General features: G+C 46.3%; 1 protein-coding gene across 4 annotated transcripts in view; it reads right to left on the reverse strand.

Moving 5' to 3' along the window:
- Positions 1-1,578: 1,578 nt before the first annotated feature.
- Positions 1,579-16,683, reverse strand: part of KANSL1 (KAT8 regulatory NSL complex subunit 1) — a 168,152-nt gene continuing 153,047 nt past the window's right edge. For 3 of the 4 annotated variants that reach the window (XM_029211538.1, XM_029211539.1, XM_029211540.1), the window contains 8 exons: positions 10,937-11,119; positions 10,273-10,461; positions 9,789-9,937; positions 5,670-5,791; positions 4,973-5,030; positions 4,640-4,752; positions 3,574-3,826; positions 1,579-3,257 (listed from right to left, as the gene is read on the reverse strand). In XM_029211538.1, the coding sequence (XP_029067371.1) occupies positions 3,030-3,257; positions 3,574-3,826; positions 4,640-4,752; positions 4,973-5,030; positions 5,670-5,791; positions 9,789-9,937; positions 10,273-10,461; positions 10,937-11,119 (1,295 nt within the window). In that variant the 3' untranslated portion in view covers positions 1,579-3,029. The remainder of the gene's footprint in view (positions 3,258-3,573; positions 3,827-4,639; positions 4,753-4,972; positions 5,031-5,669; positions 5,792-9,788; positions 9,938-10,272; positions 10,462-10,936; positions 11,120-16,683) is intronic. The other variant, XM_029211541.1, reaches the window with a different exon arrangement.

Raw genomic sequence — 16,683 nt, forward strand, 5'->3', positions numbered from 1 at the left:
CCTTAGCTTAGCTTCCTGTCTGTGAATGTCCATATGGTGTATTGTGTGTTTTAACAAATGATTTACACTGTTGCTGTAAAAGTGAATTTGGAAAATAAAGTTATTACTCTGATTAAATAAGGTCTCCATGTATGGATTCAAAGGACCAGAAAATGATGTATGATTTGCAGGTCCTTTCCCAGCCTTAGAGAACTTAGCTCAGGAAATGACAATATTGTTAAAACCTGGACATCAGGATTTACCAGCTGGGTCTGGGGCCCTGAAGGTGAAAGAGCTCTCAGACTTGTTCATTTTCAGGTGATTCTCTCGTTCTGGTGCTGGCAAACCATCCTGGTCCAACTCAAAGGGCAATACCCTTGTGGGTGAGCTCACAAGGCTGCACTCAGTTTGTAAGACCCAGCCCACTGTATTCAAAGCTGAGAACACTGGGGTGGCTCTAGGAACCCTTTCTACCCCTGGAAATTAGCCTAGGGGCCTGGGGCTGAGGCAGGACACTAGGCCAGTCAGCTGAATGAACGGCTAGATGCCTTCCAGGATTACAGAGCTGCTTTCCTCTCTCCTTTGAGCCTTATTATAGATTGGAGAGTGTTTACTAGATCAAGATAGGGATACCAGGTAGCCCTTGGCAATGCTACAAAGGAAAACAGAACAGAACCCATCATATTATTGTTCCTTAATAATTAGGTCAAGGTCGTAACACTCAGGCCTTTGATTTTTCATACAGCTTCAAAATACTACTTTTCTCAGCTTTTCCTGATGTGCTTTAGCCACTGCAGGCAAAAGCTTAAGTAGAGCAGGTCTTAACTGCAACTATAGAAGCAGCAACAGGGCAGCCAAAGAGAAATGCTACCTCAGAACTCGTAGGTTTCATAGTCAGGAGAGGCAGCTACATTGGCTGTGTCAACCTGACTGCTATGAAAAAAAAAAAAAAAAAAAAAAAAAGGAAAAAAGGAAGTAAAGAGAGTCGCAGGCCTGCCCACTTATTCATCTTGTACAAAGAAAACCAAGCATAGCCTTCTCAGAAGAAAGCTGCTGAGAACCAGCTCAGGTTCCATGCAAAGTATATACATGTCTGCAGTGACCTCAACCCCAGAAAAGGAGGATGATGGAAAGTGAAATATCCATTAAAGAGCAATTTAGAATAGATAAAAAAATGTCACAATGCTGGCCGGCCTCACTAGAAGAAGGAACATTAAGAGCAGTGGATCAGTTACTTACATCCAACAACAACAACAAAAAGACGATTTACGAAGACGCCCTTCCTCCTGGCGTCTCTCACCCCCGCCCCGGTGAGAACCACTCTCTCTGGTGACCATCAGAGGACCCTGCCCGGTGCCCAGAAGACAGTGGGGACTTCCCAAGGTTCACAGCCAGTCGGAGGACCCAGAGAACAACTGCTTCTCAGGGAGGCTCCTCAGCCACCACCAGTACCATGTCCTGTAACAAGAAGGGCCCGGCATACAACATTCTGTAACTTTTTTTATTATTTTTTTCAATTTTTCCTTCCTTTTTTTTTAAGCACTAGTCTGTGCTTTGCGAACAGAATCAAGACATTAACAAAGATCAGCTTCTCTGAAGAAAAGCATTTCTATAGAACAAAGACAGCTACATGTTTCGCTGCCAATACACAGCTCAAAGCAGGAAAAGAAAATATTTACAAAATACAAGGTTTTTTTTGTTCTTTTTTCTTTTTTCTTTTTTTTTTTTACAATGCTAAAAGGGTTATTCAGAATTTTCAACCTTATAAATAGAAGAAGCACTTTATGCATAGGGATATGGTGCATTATTGTTTTTAAAGAAACAATGACAAACCCTTTAACTTGCAAACAGAATCAAAAAAAAAATCACTAATGTTGAAAATTGTGAAAAAACCCCAACCATTAAGCAGTTTGTCTACTATTTTTATACGATTACAAAATGGCAAAAAAAAAAAAAAAAAAGTCCTTATTGCCCCCCTTTTTGGTGATGTGATCATAGATGAGACAGGCACAAGGTTAACCCGGGGGGGTGATGGGGAGTGATGGGAACCACAGCTAGGACCAGACAGTGTTCCACAGGCAAGGGAGCTCGAAAGAGGAAGGACCTGACAGACACTGACAGGGAACTGGACGGGGGTGGGGAAATATGACCAAATGACTCAGTGAAAACAGAATTATACAGGAGAGATGGCTGCTCATTTCCAAGACCCCCTAGAGTCTGCAGGGGAGTGGGAAGAGAGGTTAAGTAGTCCTAACCCTACCTCCACAGACCAGGTTGGGGGGGGAAACGTTCCAAGTGGAAGGACTGTGTGCGTGGGTGTGTGAATGGTGTGTGAGAGCAGGTGAGAGGACACGAAGGGGCAGGACGGGGACCTGAACAGCCGCAGCCAGCTTACCTCAGTTAAGGAGTCAGAACAGGGATGACCGAATGCAGAGGAAACCCAGAACAGGTCTCCAAGACCTGGGTGACAAGGGGAAGCCATTCTGTCAGCTGAGAGCTGGGTGAGAACAGCTGGAGTTCAGGCCAAGAGGTTCTGGTGGAGGTGCTCCAGCACAGACGACCAAGGGGACCCAGCCGGGAGGGCCGGAGCTGAGCTAAGCAACAGAAGGGACGGGGTACGAGCCCAGAGCACACTGCTCTCTCCCACCCTAACCTCAGGGGGCAATGCTGAGCTGGAGGTTCCTTTCCCTCTGCCCACCTGGCTGTCCCACCCTGCCCACAGGGGCGCGAGAGAGGGGTGATCATCCAACATCGCTAAGTCCAGTGATTCAACAGTGCAGAGGATGTGCCAGGACCAGGCCAGCAGGGTCTTATCCTGAACTGTTTGCCAACTGGAGGAAGTGCTCAGGTGTGTGACGATAAAACATGGAAACCAAAACATAAACAAAACAAAAATCAAAACAAGAAAGAAATTATCAAAGTAGAATCTAAATTCCTTAAATTCACTAAAAACTGTGAAAATTTTCGGCATATGATGTTTGAATATCAAACGCAGAGTTTTCTGAAGCTTTAATGCCAATAGTGAGTCTGTTTAGATTCTCATATCCCACTCATCTGTGAGTTGGACGCTGAGCTGTGACTGTTGCCGCCAGATGCCGACTCTTGAGGGGAAGGATGGGAGGCGAGGTGGGTGCCACCTCTGTCTCCCGGCCAGTCTTGCTGCCTGAGGTGCGCCGAGTGCAGCGGGACGCCCGTTCCTGTGCATCCGGTTGGTCCTCACTCTCTGCCTGGGGACTGTACGCCAGGGGGAAGCTTCGCCGCTCCCATGGCTGGACAGACTGCGGGCAGATAAGATGTCTTGGTGAGGACCCAGTCCCAGCCCGCCTCCTTCCCCAGACATGTGGACTGGAGGCCATGACCAGTCTCTCTAGAGTTCCTGGGCTGGCCCAGAGAAAATTATCAGAGTGGGCAACTTTTTAATGATAGCCAGTTCCATGGTACCTTCAGAAAGTCAACCTCAAGTTCAGTCCCCTGTCCCCTTCAAATTGGGGGGAGGGGGGATCCATAAAATGAAGATAAATCTTGAGCAGGTGCTGTCCCCCAACAATCCCATCCGCCAACCCGCTAATCCCACAGAAAGGCAGCGTTCCTCACCTGCTCGTCGAGCCCCAGCTCTGGTGTGGAACAACGGGTGTCTTCACTGGCCAGGTGTCGGAGAGTGTCCCGCGCCACGGGAGTGAGGGGGGCCGAGTGCAGTTCTGGGCTAATGGGGCTCCTGGGGGACTGCCCATGGGAGAACTCGGACAAAGAGTGGCTACTGCTGACATCAGGGGAGGCGGGTTGAGGGGTGGAGGGGTTGGCACTGCCCAGCTGCGGCGTCGTCCGGCCGTCTGATGACCTGTAAGACCTGTATACCAAGAAGCACAAATCTGAGTGCCTGGGTAATAGGGAATTTCTTATGTGTCTGTTTTTTGGGTTGGGGAGGAGGCATGAAAAAAGCTTCCCGACCAGAGGAGCTGAGGCAGACTGACACCAGCAGTTCTCTCCTAGGAACCACAGACCCCTCACTTTCTTCCACTGCTGTGCACACGGGCAGGCACACAACACGGCATCTAAGAGCTGTGTACGCCTGTCATCCCAAGAAAAGGCCACGGCCGAACAACGCTGGGGGTATCCCTGGCTCAGTGCCCAGTGGATTCACAGGGGAAGGGGAATTAGCCCAGACTTTGAAAACTGCAGGCAAAGAAAAAAGCAAAAACAAGGGCCCTAAATATTTCTACTTGAGAATCCTGAGGGCTTCTCACTGTAACACTAAAGGGAGAGAGGGTAGGACAGTTCTTCCAAGTAAAGCAAAACCACAAAAATCAAACTCCACTGTTCAAAGGAAGGTTAACTTGTGGTGAGGCCTCCAAAGCTCCCCTAATCCAATCACTACAACCCCCAACCAGCCTCCAAATGCCATAGACAGCCTACTCCTGGACCCCGGGAGATCACCGGAGTTTGTCAGAACTGGACAGTCACCACTCAGCAAGGTCCAGCATTTGACTGCTTATACCCTCATTAGTCCCAACAAACACCACAGAACGTCTGCATTCTCAGCCATCGACAGGGAATGGATATGAAGAACAACTAAGTGGCAACTCCATGGACACAGCTAGGGTCCCAACTCCCCATTGACCCTCCCTGCACAGGCCCTGGAGGCCTGTGCCTGCTCCATCACCTGCTGCCCCGCCGCTGAGGTGGCACACTCGTGGTCCACAGCCACCGAGCCCTCTCCATCTCCTCACATTTGGCATGCAGGGCGGCGAAGGCTGCGTCAGACAGGTCCTCTATCTGCAAAAGAGCATCTTCATCGATCCCCCCTTTCCTCCAAGAAGTCAAGTTTCAGTGCGTAGACCCATTCTAGAAGCAGCCCCACCCCACACTAGGCTCTTCCTGGTCAGGACAGGAATACAATGAGCTTGCACTTGACACCCACAGGTCCTGAGGTGTCTGCAGTGTGTGCACCCACGAGTGCATGTGCTCTTCTAAGAGCGAACGCCCATGCCATTACCTCCTCATTCTCCTCGTCAGGACTCCCCTTCAGAGACCGAAGATCAACCTCCCGCCAGCTGCAAAACCAGGAAGGAACAATTGTGAGGCGGCAGGCAGTCTGGGCAGGATAAGTACATCCGTGCAGGAACGAGAGCTCTCCACCTGCAAGTGACACTGCTCTCTGCTGGGCCTGCTTAGCCCTGAGGCCTCTCTAAGAGGTCCCACACTCAAATGCGCACAAGGGGCAGAAAGAGGGGAAGCAGGCTGAGGGTGGGACTAGAGCTGGTAGATGGACAAACCCAAGCAAAAGAAGCTGTTTAGAGGGGCCCAGCAGGGCCCAGCAGCAGCTGGCTGCTGCCACACGGGAGTGCACACACAGGGCTGCCCAGTCTTCTGATCTGTCAACAGAAGCTGGAAATAAACATCCATATGTGAACTCCCGCTCTGATGCTAACAACAAATTCAATATTTTAAAACATATTTGTATGCATCAAACAAAACATATCTATAGCCAGTTTGTGGCCTGTGGTCTGGGTGGTGCTCATATAATGGAAGAAAATTATGTAAAGAAATAATTTCACTCTGATCAGGTAGACCTTCTCTTAAAGAGAAGACAACAGCCAAGGCTAGGCCCCAAAGCTCAGTGACCAGAGGAGAGGGAAAAGGGCAATGACAGGAAGACCAGCAAGAAGAGCCCATCACCCAGGGCCTCCTACCTGGGAGTAAGGATCTCCTTGTACTGTAGCTTCTCTACACGGGTGGTTGCAGCGACTGACATTGGGATGACAATGTTGTTAATATCGAAGGAGCTCTCTCCCCTTCTCCTCCTTACTGGCTGCTGTAAGACAAAGGCACGTTTAAGAGGGAGGAACAATTCTACGTACCTCAAATTATACGTCTGAGATTTAAAACAGGGTCACCAATGACCAGGAATCCGGGCCTTTGGGTGGGGCCCAGGCAGGGATGGCAGCCGCTGCTTGCGCCTAGGAGACAGTCCCCCAACAGCAACGTGCGCAGGGGAGATACTAAGCCGTCCTGAGGAGTATCTTCCGTCCACAAGTCTCACTTGCACCCTCTTTCTTCATGGGCTCACGTGAAAAGAGACTTCTGTTGAAGCTTACAGGGGTGGGTATCCTGGGGCCTTGAGTCAATTGCCACGGTTTCTACTCCTCTACACACAGCCTTATTAACAACCCCAACTAAATCTTCCTTTCTGCTTCCCCTTTTATCTCTGTCCATGACACAGACCCATGTGGGATCCTAAAAGCAATGCTTCAGCCTGGTGGTGATTCTTCGGGTTAAAAAGATGAATTCCCCTACCCTAAAAGACGCCCAAAGGACAGGCCCAGCTCAATGGATCATCTAACCTTGGTTGTCATGGAAGCACCTCCTTCTCGTAGATCTGAACTCTTCAGCTAAATCTGTACCGACCATCTGCTCAGCCCTTATGTGATTTCCCCTTCTGGCTACTATTCTGAGGGAAAGAGCTGAGAGCGTTCTAGCTATATCAACAGAGATGAGTGGAGGGAAGCCTTGGCTGTACAGCTCACACTCCTGGAGAAAGGAAATTCGCTCCTATAGGAAGTTAAGATCAAACCCTTGGGAAAGAAGACTAACAAGGATCCAATATCAGAGGAGGAGGCGGGTATCTGCAGCAAGCGGGAGATCGACGGAGGAATAAAGCAGGGAGCCAAAGGGCATGGCTTCTTAGATGGAGGGGCATGTCCACGAGCTGCCTGTGCCCAGATAGCAAACACCCTGCCCTGAAACAGAGAGACCGGCGATTGAGCTGTGAGAGCCCAGAGCGAAACAGTGGGATGACAAACATGCTGCCATGGTGACAATACAGCTGCAGACAACTAAGAGGCTACATTCAAACCCAAACCACCAAGTGTGGCCAGCCCAGAGTGAAGGAAGATGGGGAAGAGGTTGTTCCCTACAGCTGACCTCTCTACTCTCTGCTCCCAGAAGGGGATCTATGACTGATTCATCATATCATTTCAGGACCTTCTCAGAAAATGCTGAAAGGCAATGTTTCCTGGGCCAGGATTTTAGCTGCTGTCACCTACGATTTCAGGTTATTCCAATGTCTTTTTCATCTCAGTCTTCTCCTCTGTCTGTAAGAATAGGCTGTCGCTGACCTCACAAATTTAGGGTCACTGGTTGTAACCAAAGTGGCTGAAGAGACTTTTGCAAGTCTTGCCTGCTGAGGATTAGTGACGTCACCCCGAAGGCTTCTGCCACATCTCTGCTGAACTTACACACCCCACTACGAGAAGTGCACCTTAAGAAAGCCTCGAGAGATAGCTTTCCCTGTATCTTGGTCAAGAATGAATGTGAGGGCTTCCCTGGTGGCGCAGTGGTTAAGAGTCCGCCTGCCGATGCAGGGGACACGGGTTCGTGTCCCGGTCCGGGAAGATCCCACATGCCGCGGAGCGGCTGGGCCCGTGAGCCATGGCCGCTGAGCCTGCGCTCCGCAACTGGAGAGGCCGCAACAGTGAGAGGCCCGCGTACGGCCAAGAAAAAAAAAAAAAAAAAAAAGAATGAACGTGAAACTGCTGGCAGAAACAGGAATGTACTTTCCGTGAATCTCCTTGGGCCTGCTGTTAGTGCCTTCAAGGCAAAGGGACAGGAGCGGGTTGTGGGGTTCAGCAGGCTCCAGCTCCCACCCTACATTTAGATTTCCAAATTCCATAAGGCACTCATTCGATCTAACTTAACTACTTTCTCCTGTTTGGAACGAGGTGGAGGGCAGGTGATGGGAATGAAAAGTGGTTCCCACAGCTGGCTGCACATCAGATGTACGATGAGGAGTATACTTAAAAAAGAAAAAGAAGAAACAGGTTCAGGGCCCCCTCTCTTCTAACTACCAAATCAGAATATCCCGGGCTTCCAAGAAAGAAAAGAAAAAAGGCCATGGAGGTGATTCTGGTGTGTCTATCAGCTCTTGTGGCTTTCTGTGGGAGCACTACCACATACACCCCATCCCTCTCCTCCCCCACCATTTCTCCAGTCCCTTGTAGCTTCTCTACCTTATTTTACCTACCTGGCCTATCACTCTTCTTGCTATTATATAAATCCAGACTCTCTGAAAAAAGGCAGCAAGAGCCTTAAGGGTCAGCACAGTGCTATATACAAAATTTGTACTCATTAGACAATAAGTAAAAATTTCAAGTGATCCAGGCCTAAGTTTACATTCTCCAGGCACAAGAGGGCGGCAGGTGAAAAAATACTGAAGTCTCACCAAGTCTCAGAGAAGACTTCTATTAGAATTAGCCTCTTTAAAATAGTTTGGTTTTTCTGAGGTCCCCTACTAATGGACAACTGAGTTAGTGATAGATACTACAACACCTATGCAGACAAAATCTGTGGGTGTGGGAGGGGAGGAACAAAGAGGTCATTTGGAAAAGACTCTGATTTTTTTTTTTTTTTTTTTTGCGGTACACAGGCCTCTCACTGTTGTGGCCTCTCCCGTTGCGGAGCACAGGCTCCAGATGCGCAGGCTCAGCAGCCATGGCTCATGAGCCTAGCTGCTCTGCGGCATGTGGGACCTTCCCGTACTGGGACACGAACCCGTGTCCCCTGCATCGGCAGGCGGACTCTCAACCACTGCACCACCAGGGAAGCCCAAGACTCTGATTTTTAAGAGTAAAGACAGAACAATGTGAAGAATTCCTACCTGATCGCAGGAGCTCAGTGAGCACATTTTGTGGGCTTCGAAGTTTCTTGATATAAGCTCTGAAGGGGCTTCAAAGCACCTGTATAAGTCACCCCTGTAATGCCGCAACCTAGGCTCACTTTGTGCAGCGTGACGGTAAGAGAACTGGCTCTGCAGTCAGACTGCCTGGGTTTGAATCACAATTACACCCTCACAAGTCACCTCACTTTATGCAGCTTACTTAACCTTGGAAAGACTCAGTTTCCCTGCCAACAAAATGGGAATCTTTTATACCACCTACGCCTCAAAGGGCATTCATTAAAGGATTGAATGAGGTAACACACATAATGCACTCAGCGCTGACACAACAAACACTACAGTTGTGTCGTTTTATTTTTTACTATTTCCATTATTATTGTCATTACTATATAAAGGACCCTTTTAGTGGGCACAAAGCAGCTACAGGTATATGTGTTCAAGGAGGCACACACTGAGTAATTAAAACACTAGAATGATATTAATGTCTGGAATGGCCGTGCAAGCAGCTTTCGGGGTGGAGTGTGGTACCACAAAAGCGGATCAGGGGCCAAAGAGCCTGCCGTTATGAGCACACTACATGTCAGTACTCCCAGCGTGGCCTGCTGGATCTGTAATTCTGCTCTGTACACGTAAAAAACATGGGCTCTATGTCCCGCTTCCCTTGCAAGCACCCTAACACACCCAGTGTTTATTCTCAGCACTCCAGCTCCACTCCCCAGGAGAGTAAAAACAAGGAAATCAAACATCTCCAATGCCCACAGGCATCTCTCTTTTATCCCTCCTCTCATGTTTACTTAGCCCAACAGAGTTAAGAGTCATGATACTGTTGAGTTCTGTGTGAAACTTAGTCCCACGCATCCTGAACAGTCATAGATCACCCAAGAGTTTGTCTCTGCATCAAGCTTTCTAGGGCTGGCTCAGCTCAGATCCATGTCTACTGTGAAAAACAACTCAAGGAAAACAATGTAACGGAGGATCAAATAGCACCACTTTGACTTGAAAAAGACAAATACGCCAAGATGAGTCGAGTCCCCATAACTGCCCTGGCCCTTACAACCCTCTCTCTACACTGTCCTCCAGACCCACTGGAACGAGCTGTCACTGCAGAGGGGCTGTCCAACTCCACGCAGGTACTTACAGACGTGCTGGCTGTAACCTGTGGACTAGAGCTGGTGGGTGCAGAGGTGTCTGATGACGCGGAGAGCTGTCGCACCAAGGGACTGTGTGGTGGATGGTGGGTGGCCGCCAAGTAGCTCGAACTGCTCAGGTCCGTGTGATGCTTCAACACTGCAGAAGTCAACAGAAAAGAAGAATACGTGGCTACCTCAACCTGCTCTACTTCCAGCACAAGCCAGGAATGCCAGCAATATGCAGTAAAGGCAAAAATGCTTTCTAAGCCTAAAGGATAAAAAGATGAAGCAAACTGGTTGACGGGAGGTAGGGATGGAGCAGAGGTTGCTACAGAGTAAGAAGTGACCTACACTTAGAAGCAGTAGGGGCCCTCTACTCTGCCTTCCTAGAAAGTGAAGGACAAAGCTAAGGGCAATTATAAGAAGCCCAGGCTGCCCCAGAAAGCCCTGAGCAGGTGCAAACGAAGGCAGAGGTGCCGGGCCTGGCCCTACCTTCACTTCTCTCGGATGAATGGTCTCGCAATCTCATTTTGCTGTGGTTTGGGTCATGCACGGGTGGCGGCGGGTTGAGCGAGCGCTCTGCTTTGGGCGCTGTCACTCGCTCCACCATAGGCACGGCCCCCACATCGTCTAAGTGCTGCCTGTGGGTCCTGTCAGGCCGGGTTTGGTGATGGGACAGCTCTGAAGAGGGGAACAGAAAAAGAGCTGTGAAACACCTCCTCTCAATCTTTTCTTATTTGAGTTCCGAGCTCGAGTTCTCTCTAGGTCAGTGACAGACACCCAGGGCAGCAGGACAGTCCTCTGGGACTGACGCTTCTGGCAAATAACACACTGGCCAAAACAGACCAGGGAGCCCACAGGGCTCAACCAGAAAAAAGTGACACCAGACTACAGAAGACAGCCTGCCCACAGATGGACCCAATGCCATGGAACAGTTGGCTGTTCACTGAGCCCCAAGATACATGGTGTCTGGAATAGCTTTCACAGTCCATCCGAGAGCATCTAAGACAAGTAGGAAAAGAAGACTGTGAGCTGAATTTACATCAGTCAACTGCTTCTCCCAACCCCAACACAGTGCCATGGCCATACCAGTAACCTAAGAACATAAAAGGAATAGGAAAGTAATTGGAGGACTCTCTGGACCCCTGAAACTTACTGGCTGTTGTCAGGAAGGAGTTGACCAACTTGTGCCTGTCTTTACGAGTTGGATCAGGGAGACTGCCTGGCATGGGTGCTCTGTGCTTAAGTGAAAACTTTTTTGGAGGTTTGATTTTGTCAAAAGGTTTGTTCTGCCATTGAGATTTCAGCATGCTCTGGAAGTGCAGGCTTGTGGGAACATCTGCAAGAAACACAAAACACTGCGGTTTTAGTCCAGACACCTGGGCTCTGGGCTCTTCTCTCACAAAGTGAGGCGTGTTCACAGCAACTCTAGGTCACCGGTGAGTGAGACCCACACTGCACCCTTCTTTTATTTACCCAGTGGCAGGATGACCCAAGCAGGGCAAGCACTGTCAAGTGGAAGATCTGTTTATTGGAACTTTACTGAAGGTCATTCTTTTATTCACAGACAAGTCACTGTTGCCTTTTATTTGCAAGTTCCAAACAAAAAAAATCTAAAACACCTTTTGTTAGATTGATGAACTTTTCTTTGTTCCTGTGTTCCACCAAGTCTGTTAATTTTATTGGTTTGAAAGGTTGATAAACATCCTGTTCTTATTCTTCTAGAAACCGAAATATTTCGACCTACTTCTTTCTATCAACATAAAGTTAATCAGGATATATTCATCCAACAACTACTTACCGTCTATTATTTTATCAGACACTGTACTGGGTACTACATCTTCCCCTAAATAAGAACTATACTATTCTCCCCCCTCCTTCCTCCAGACCCTCACCACCTCCCACCTGGGGATTACCTAGGTTTTTAAGTGGATTAGTTAATATTCAATATTGTGAATTAATCTTTTAGACTTAATTATAATTTTTTAACCTTCTTTGGGGGTTCACCACTGTTTCTTGCATCTTTCCATTTTGTTAGTTTCCTCTTTTATTTTCCTAAGAATGTGGCCTTGAGTAATTTCTTTAGAAATAGTATTTCTAGATTAAAACCAGTTTTCTCTCAGACTTTAAAGCTATTACTACAGTGTCACCATTAAGATGGAATCTGACTCATTCACTTGTAGGTGCTCTGTTTCTTCCTTTAAACTTTTATTGGGGGAAAAAAGCTTGTTGTGGTACTCTATAGGTCAATTTGGGGAGAACTCTAATACTGAGTCTTTCAATCAGTGAACGTGGTACACCTCTCCATTTATTTAGGATTTCTTTAATTTTCTCTCATCAGTGTTAGGTAGTTTTCATTGTACAGTTCTTTAAAGAAAAAGTTATTTATTATTAATTAATTAACTTATTTAGCTAGCTGCGCCAGGTCTTAGTTGCAGCACGCGGGATCCAGTTCCCTGACCAAGGATCAAACCTGAGCCCCTGCATTAGGAGTGTGGAGTCTTAACCACTAGACCACCAAGGAAGTCCCCATTGTACAGTTCTTATACATATTTTGTTAATTTGATATTTTTGATGACATTATACATGATAGCATTTTTAAAAATTTCAATTTATAATTGTTTACTGCTAGTATGTAGAAATACAGTAATTTTTAATATAGTGACCTGTATCCTGTGATCTTGCTAAATCCATTACGAAGTTTTTGTTTGTTGTTGTGTTGTCCTTAGAATTTTCTACATACACAAGTATGTCACTTACAAAAAGCTGTTTTACTTTCTAATTTGTATGCCTTTTATTTCTATTTCTTGTCCTATTATTCTGGGTAGAACCTCTAGTGGCAATCGGAAACTTACATTTTTCCTTTTTATAGTCTCATTCTGAAACTTCACCACCATGGATATAGGTGTGGGTCTTTTTTCAGGGTTCTGAAAAACTTTCCATGGTCCTTTTTAATCTGAAGACCAGAACATCTCTCTTTAGCTCCCAATTCCTCCTGGGAATCATTAACTACCTGGGACATAGTCAAAGTCCAAGCCCCTGGGACTTCCCTGGTGGCACAGTGGTTAAGAATCCGCCTGCCAATGCAAGTGACGTGGATTCGAGCCCTGGTCTGGGAAGATCTCACATGCCATGGAGCAACTAAGCCCGTGCGCCACAACTAGTGAGCCCACATGCCACAACTACTGAAGCCCACATGTCTAGAGCCCGTGCTCTGCAACAAGAGAAGCCACCACAATTAGAAACATCTGCACCACAACAAAGAGCAGCCCCTGCTCGCTGCAACTAGAGGAAGCCCAGGCACAGCAACGAAGACCCAATGCGGCCAAAACTAACATAAATAAAACAAATTAAAAAAAAAAAAAAAGGTCCCAGCCCCCTGAGTTCATACCCGCTGCTGTAGCAAAGAATGAAACACCACCGCTTTATGGAAAAGGGGAAAAATCCAACCTAGCTATACTCCAAAACAAGTCCAAACTTATCACCCAGGCAAATGCCCAGGTCCCATCCTTCGTTCTGTGTCCTTTTTCACTGTGGGCAAAGAACCTTCCCCTACCAGCTCCTACCCCATAGGAGTTTACTCAAAAGCATGTGCTTTGGGCTCCCCTTTTTTCTAGTTTTACTTCTTCACAGTTATCCTGTTTGTTTTCCATCTTTCAAAAATCACTCCAAACTCTATTCACCAATAGCATGCCTTCTTTTTTTCAGAATCGTTAGAGGTTTATTTAGTGTATTTTCTAAACATTATTGGGGTTTTGGTGCCCAGGGATCTGATGTGCTTAATCTGAGCTAGGAATGGGGGGCAAAGAAGAGGGGAATAAATTAACGTTTACTAAACCCATGATACTGTGGCCGGCACTGTGTATTACTTAATCTTCGTAACAATTCCATGATGTAAACATTACTATGCTCCCTTTAAAGCTAAAAAACAGATCCAGAAAGGTGAATTAACTGTCAAGGTTACACAGTTTAGTGAGTAACAAGCAACATTCAAACTCAGGTCTGTAAAATCCTAAAACCTATACTCTTAGCCACTACACCATGAAATTATTCTTTGGCCCAGAGAATGGAGCAGTTTAATCCTGGCGTGAAATCTGATATTTCTCAAATTATTCCCAAGGAACTGGAGAGTACAGGATATTTTTCATAAGAGTTCTGCAGTGTAAAAAAGAAACTCCTTCCTATAGCATAGACCATGTATTTCATGACACTTCAAAGAACAAGATACATCTCTGGGAACAGTGCTATCTCCTGAAATTTTTTCCCATAATCATTCTTTCTTTTCTACACTTAAAAACAAATTCACCTATCCCAAACCTTAACATAAATATATCAGCTTTCAGCCAGGCCAACGATATCAGAGCTCATTGTACTCCCAGCCCTTAGATCCCACCCAAGGCCCTCAATAAAATGGTTTGATTTTCCCACCCCGCAAAGGTCAAATGTTAAAAAAAAAAAAAAAAAGATCTCCCAACTAAGAATTAAGTTTAGAGGTATTAATGGTAAAAATTCCTTGCTCTAACTCAGAGTGGTTGGGGAAAAGTATATAGGAAATAAAGCATCATCTAGAGGAATTCTGAAAGCTGGGCTGAGCTTGAAGGTATAAAGAAGGCTCAAGAAGTGGAAGAGCACCTCCTCTATATCCCAGGATACCCCTTGGTCAGCAGGAGAGTTATTCCCCCTTGGCAAAGGCTGGTGTTTTTTTTTTTTTTTTGGCCATGCCACGCAGCATGCAGAATCTTCCCTGAGCAGGGATCGATCCCCCTGCATTGGGAGTATGGAGTCTTAACTACTGGACTGCCAAGGAAGCCTGCAAAGGCTGTTTAATGGGACTACAAAAGCATAGTAGTTTCATTGTCTTTTCCTTTTATTTTCCACAGTCACTGTGCTCCCAAACCTGAAAATTAAGCCAGGGAGAAAAAGAAATAGGATATGGTTATGGTGGAAATAAGTAGTCCTAGACACGGGTCCTCGTCCCATCACTGAGTAGGAGAAAACAAGAACAAATCACTTAGCTGGGTTTTAGCTTCTTCATCTGTAAAATGAGGCAGCAAGACTTGATCAGAGCTGGTAACGTCCTAGCACACATGCTCTAGCTCTCTCCTCTTCTGTCTGCTGCAGGCACAGACTACTCGCAACATTCTTTCTGTTGTACCCCAAGACCTTAGACCCATCTCAAGTAATTAACTAGTTAATTAAATCCATACAGACAACGTCAATCAATTCGAGTTAAGCACGAGAGAAAAGACATTTATATGTTATTGCTAGACCAGATGACTACTGATCTCTAACATGTTAAATCAATGAGTCTTCAACTAAAACTCCACTCCCCTCATTTAAATGCTCTGAAGCGGAAGCTGGCACCGTGTAGACCACTACTGCCTTGTGCTCTGCAGCTGAGGTACTAAGCAGAACCAAGAGCAATTTCCCCTATAAGCCCATTGAGTAAGCAGTTAGGGATAATAACAAACTGTTTAAGGGACTCAGGCTGCTAGAAGTTTGCTGTGTTTTAACTGCTTTTATATGAGTAAAGAGAAACTCAAGTTAAACCCCCCAGTCAGTGAACAAAAATGATCTCTTAGGAATTGCTGGTCTGAGTTCCTGTTCTGAGTAATAACACCTGGGATCTACAGAGCTACAACTCTGAAACAGATTGGATATAGAGGACCTGAAAGTAAGCAAAGAGTTGTAAAAATGCAAGAGAACACAGCAGAGACCCATTCAGCTAGAGGACTCCACACACTGCACACCTGCATAGGTAATGGCTATTAAAGTATATTATCAAACAGGAAGGTGCAGATCCTTGAAGTGCAGATCAATGACAGGAAGCATCATCTTAGGTTACTATTTCCTCAAACAAAATGAAAAGACTTTAACTTCAGGCCCACCAGGGTCTGACACTCCAAGATTAACCTGCTTTATTCATTACTTTCCACCATTTTCTCAAGAACACTTTCTTGTGGTGTTTTGTAATGCTCACTTCCTCCTCCTGCTGGTAAGGTGCAGTGGCCTCATGTATACAGCTAATTGTCTTGGCGAGCTCTCTCAAAAGAGCATTGATCTTCACAGCCAGCAGGTGGTGCTCTTACTAAGCACAAACCTAAATCTAAACATTCTTTTCCCCAAGGTTATATACATCCTCTACATTTCAAGCTAAGGATTAACTGGCTTGATTAAGTGAGGTAATAAGGAAACAAGCTCCTCTTTCTGGAGTACTAAAGGGTTATCACACCCTAATGTCTCCACCTTCCAGTCAGGCAGTAGTTCCTCAAATTAATGGTAGTGGCTGAGGTGTGGCAAGATGGAAGATAGAACTCTAAGATTAAGAGCTGCAGTTGGTTCCCATCCTCACAAAGTACACAAACTGGTTAGGAAACATTAGTAAAACTCTACACAAAAATGAAAAGTTGGAAGTCCCGCCGTCTTTTAAATACAGTCTAGAGAAGAGGCTGCAAAGGGGTGGTGCAGAAGTCAGGTGTGGAGCACGTCTGACCCACACAGGGGTGCTGGCTGCTAGTCTTCACCATTACTCACTATTCTACACAGAGATATTTGGGGCATCTCAATACTTTAGGAGGCGCTATTCACATCTTTGTGGCCCTGGGAATCTTCCAGTTTACAAATAGATAGCATTCTGAATGTGGCAGTTGGTTGGATCAAGTCAAAATTATCCCGATAGTCACAATATTAGATACACTAATTAGGTCCCCGAATCAACCCACAGAAAGTCTTAATTTATCCATAGGCAGATACGTTAATCATTCTACTTGGTATATATACTATTCCCCTGTACAGTCTCATAAGTAAGAGTTTAATGACCAACTCGCTTGTCCAAACCCTAATGTCATGGTTAGGAGGGTGTGTGTGTGTGTGTGTGTGTGTGTGTGTGTGTGTGTGTGTGTG

The sequence above is a fragment of the Monodon monoceros genome, unplaced genomic scaffold (assembly GCF_005190385.1).
Source record: "Monodon monoceros isolate NGI ecotype Baffin Bay Population unplaced genomic scaffold, NGI_Narwhal_1 Super_Scaffold_9, whole genome shotgun sequence".
Taxonomy (NCBI): domain Eukaryota; kingdom Metazoa; phylum Chordata; class Mammalia; order Artiodactyla; family Monodontidae; genus Monodon; species Monodon monoceros.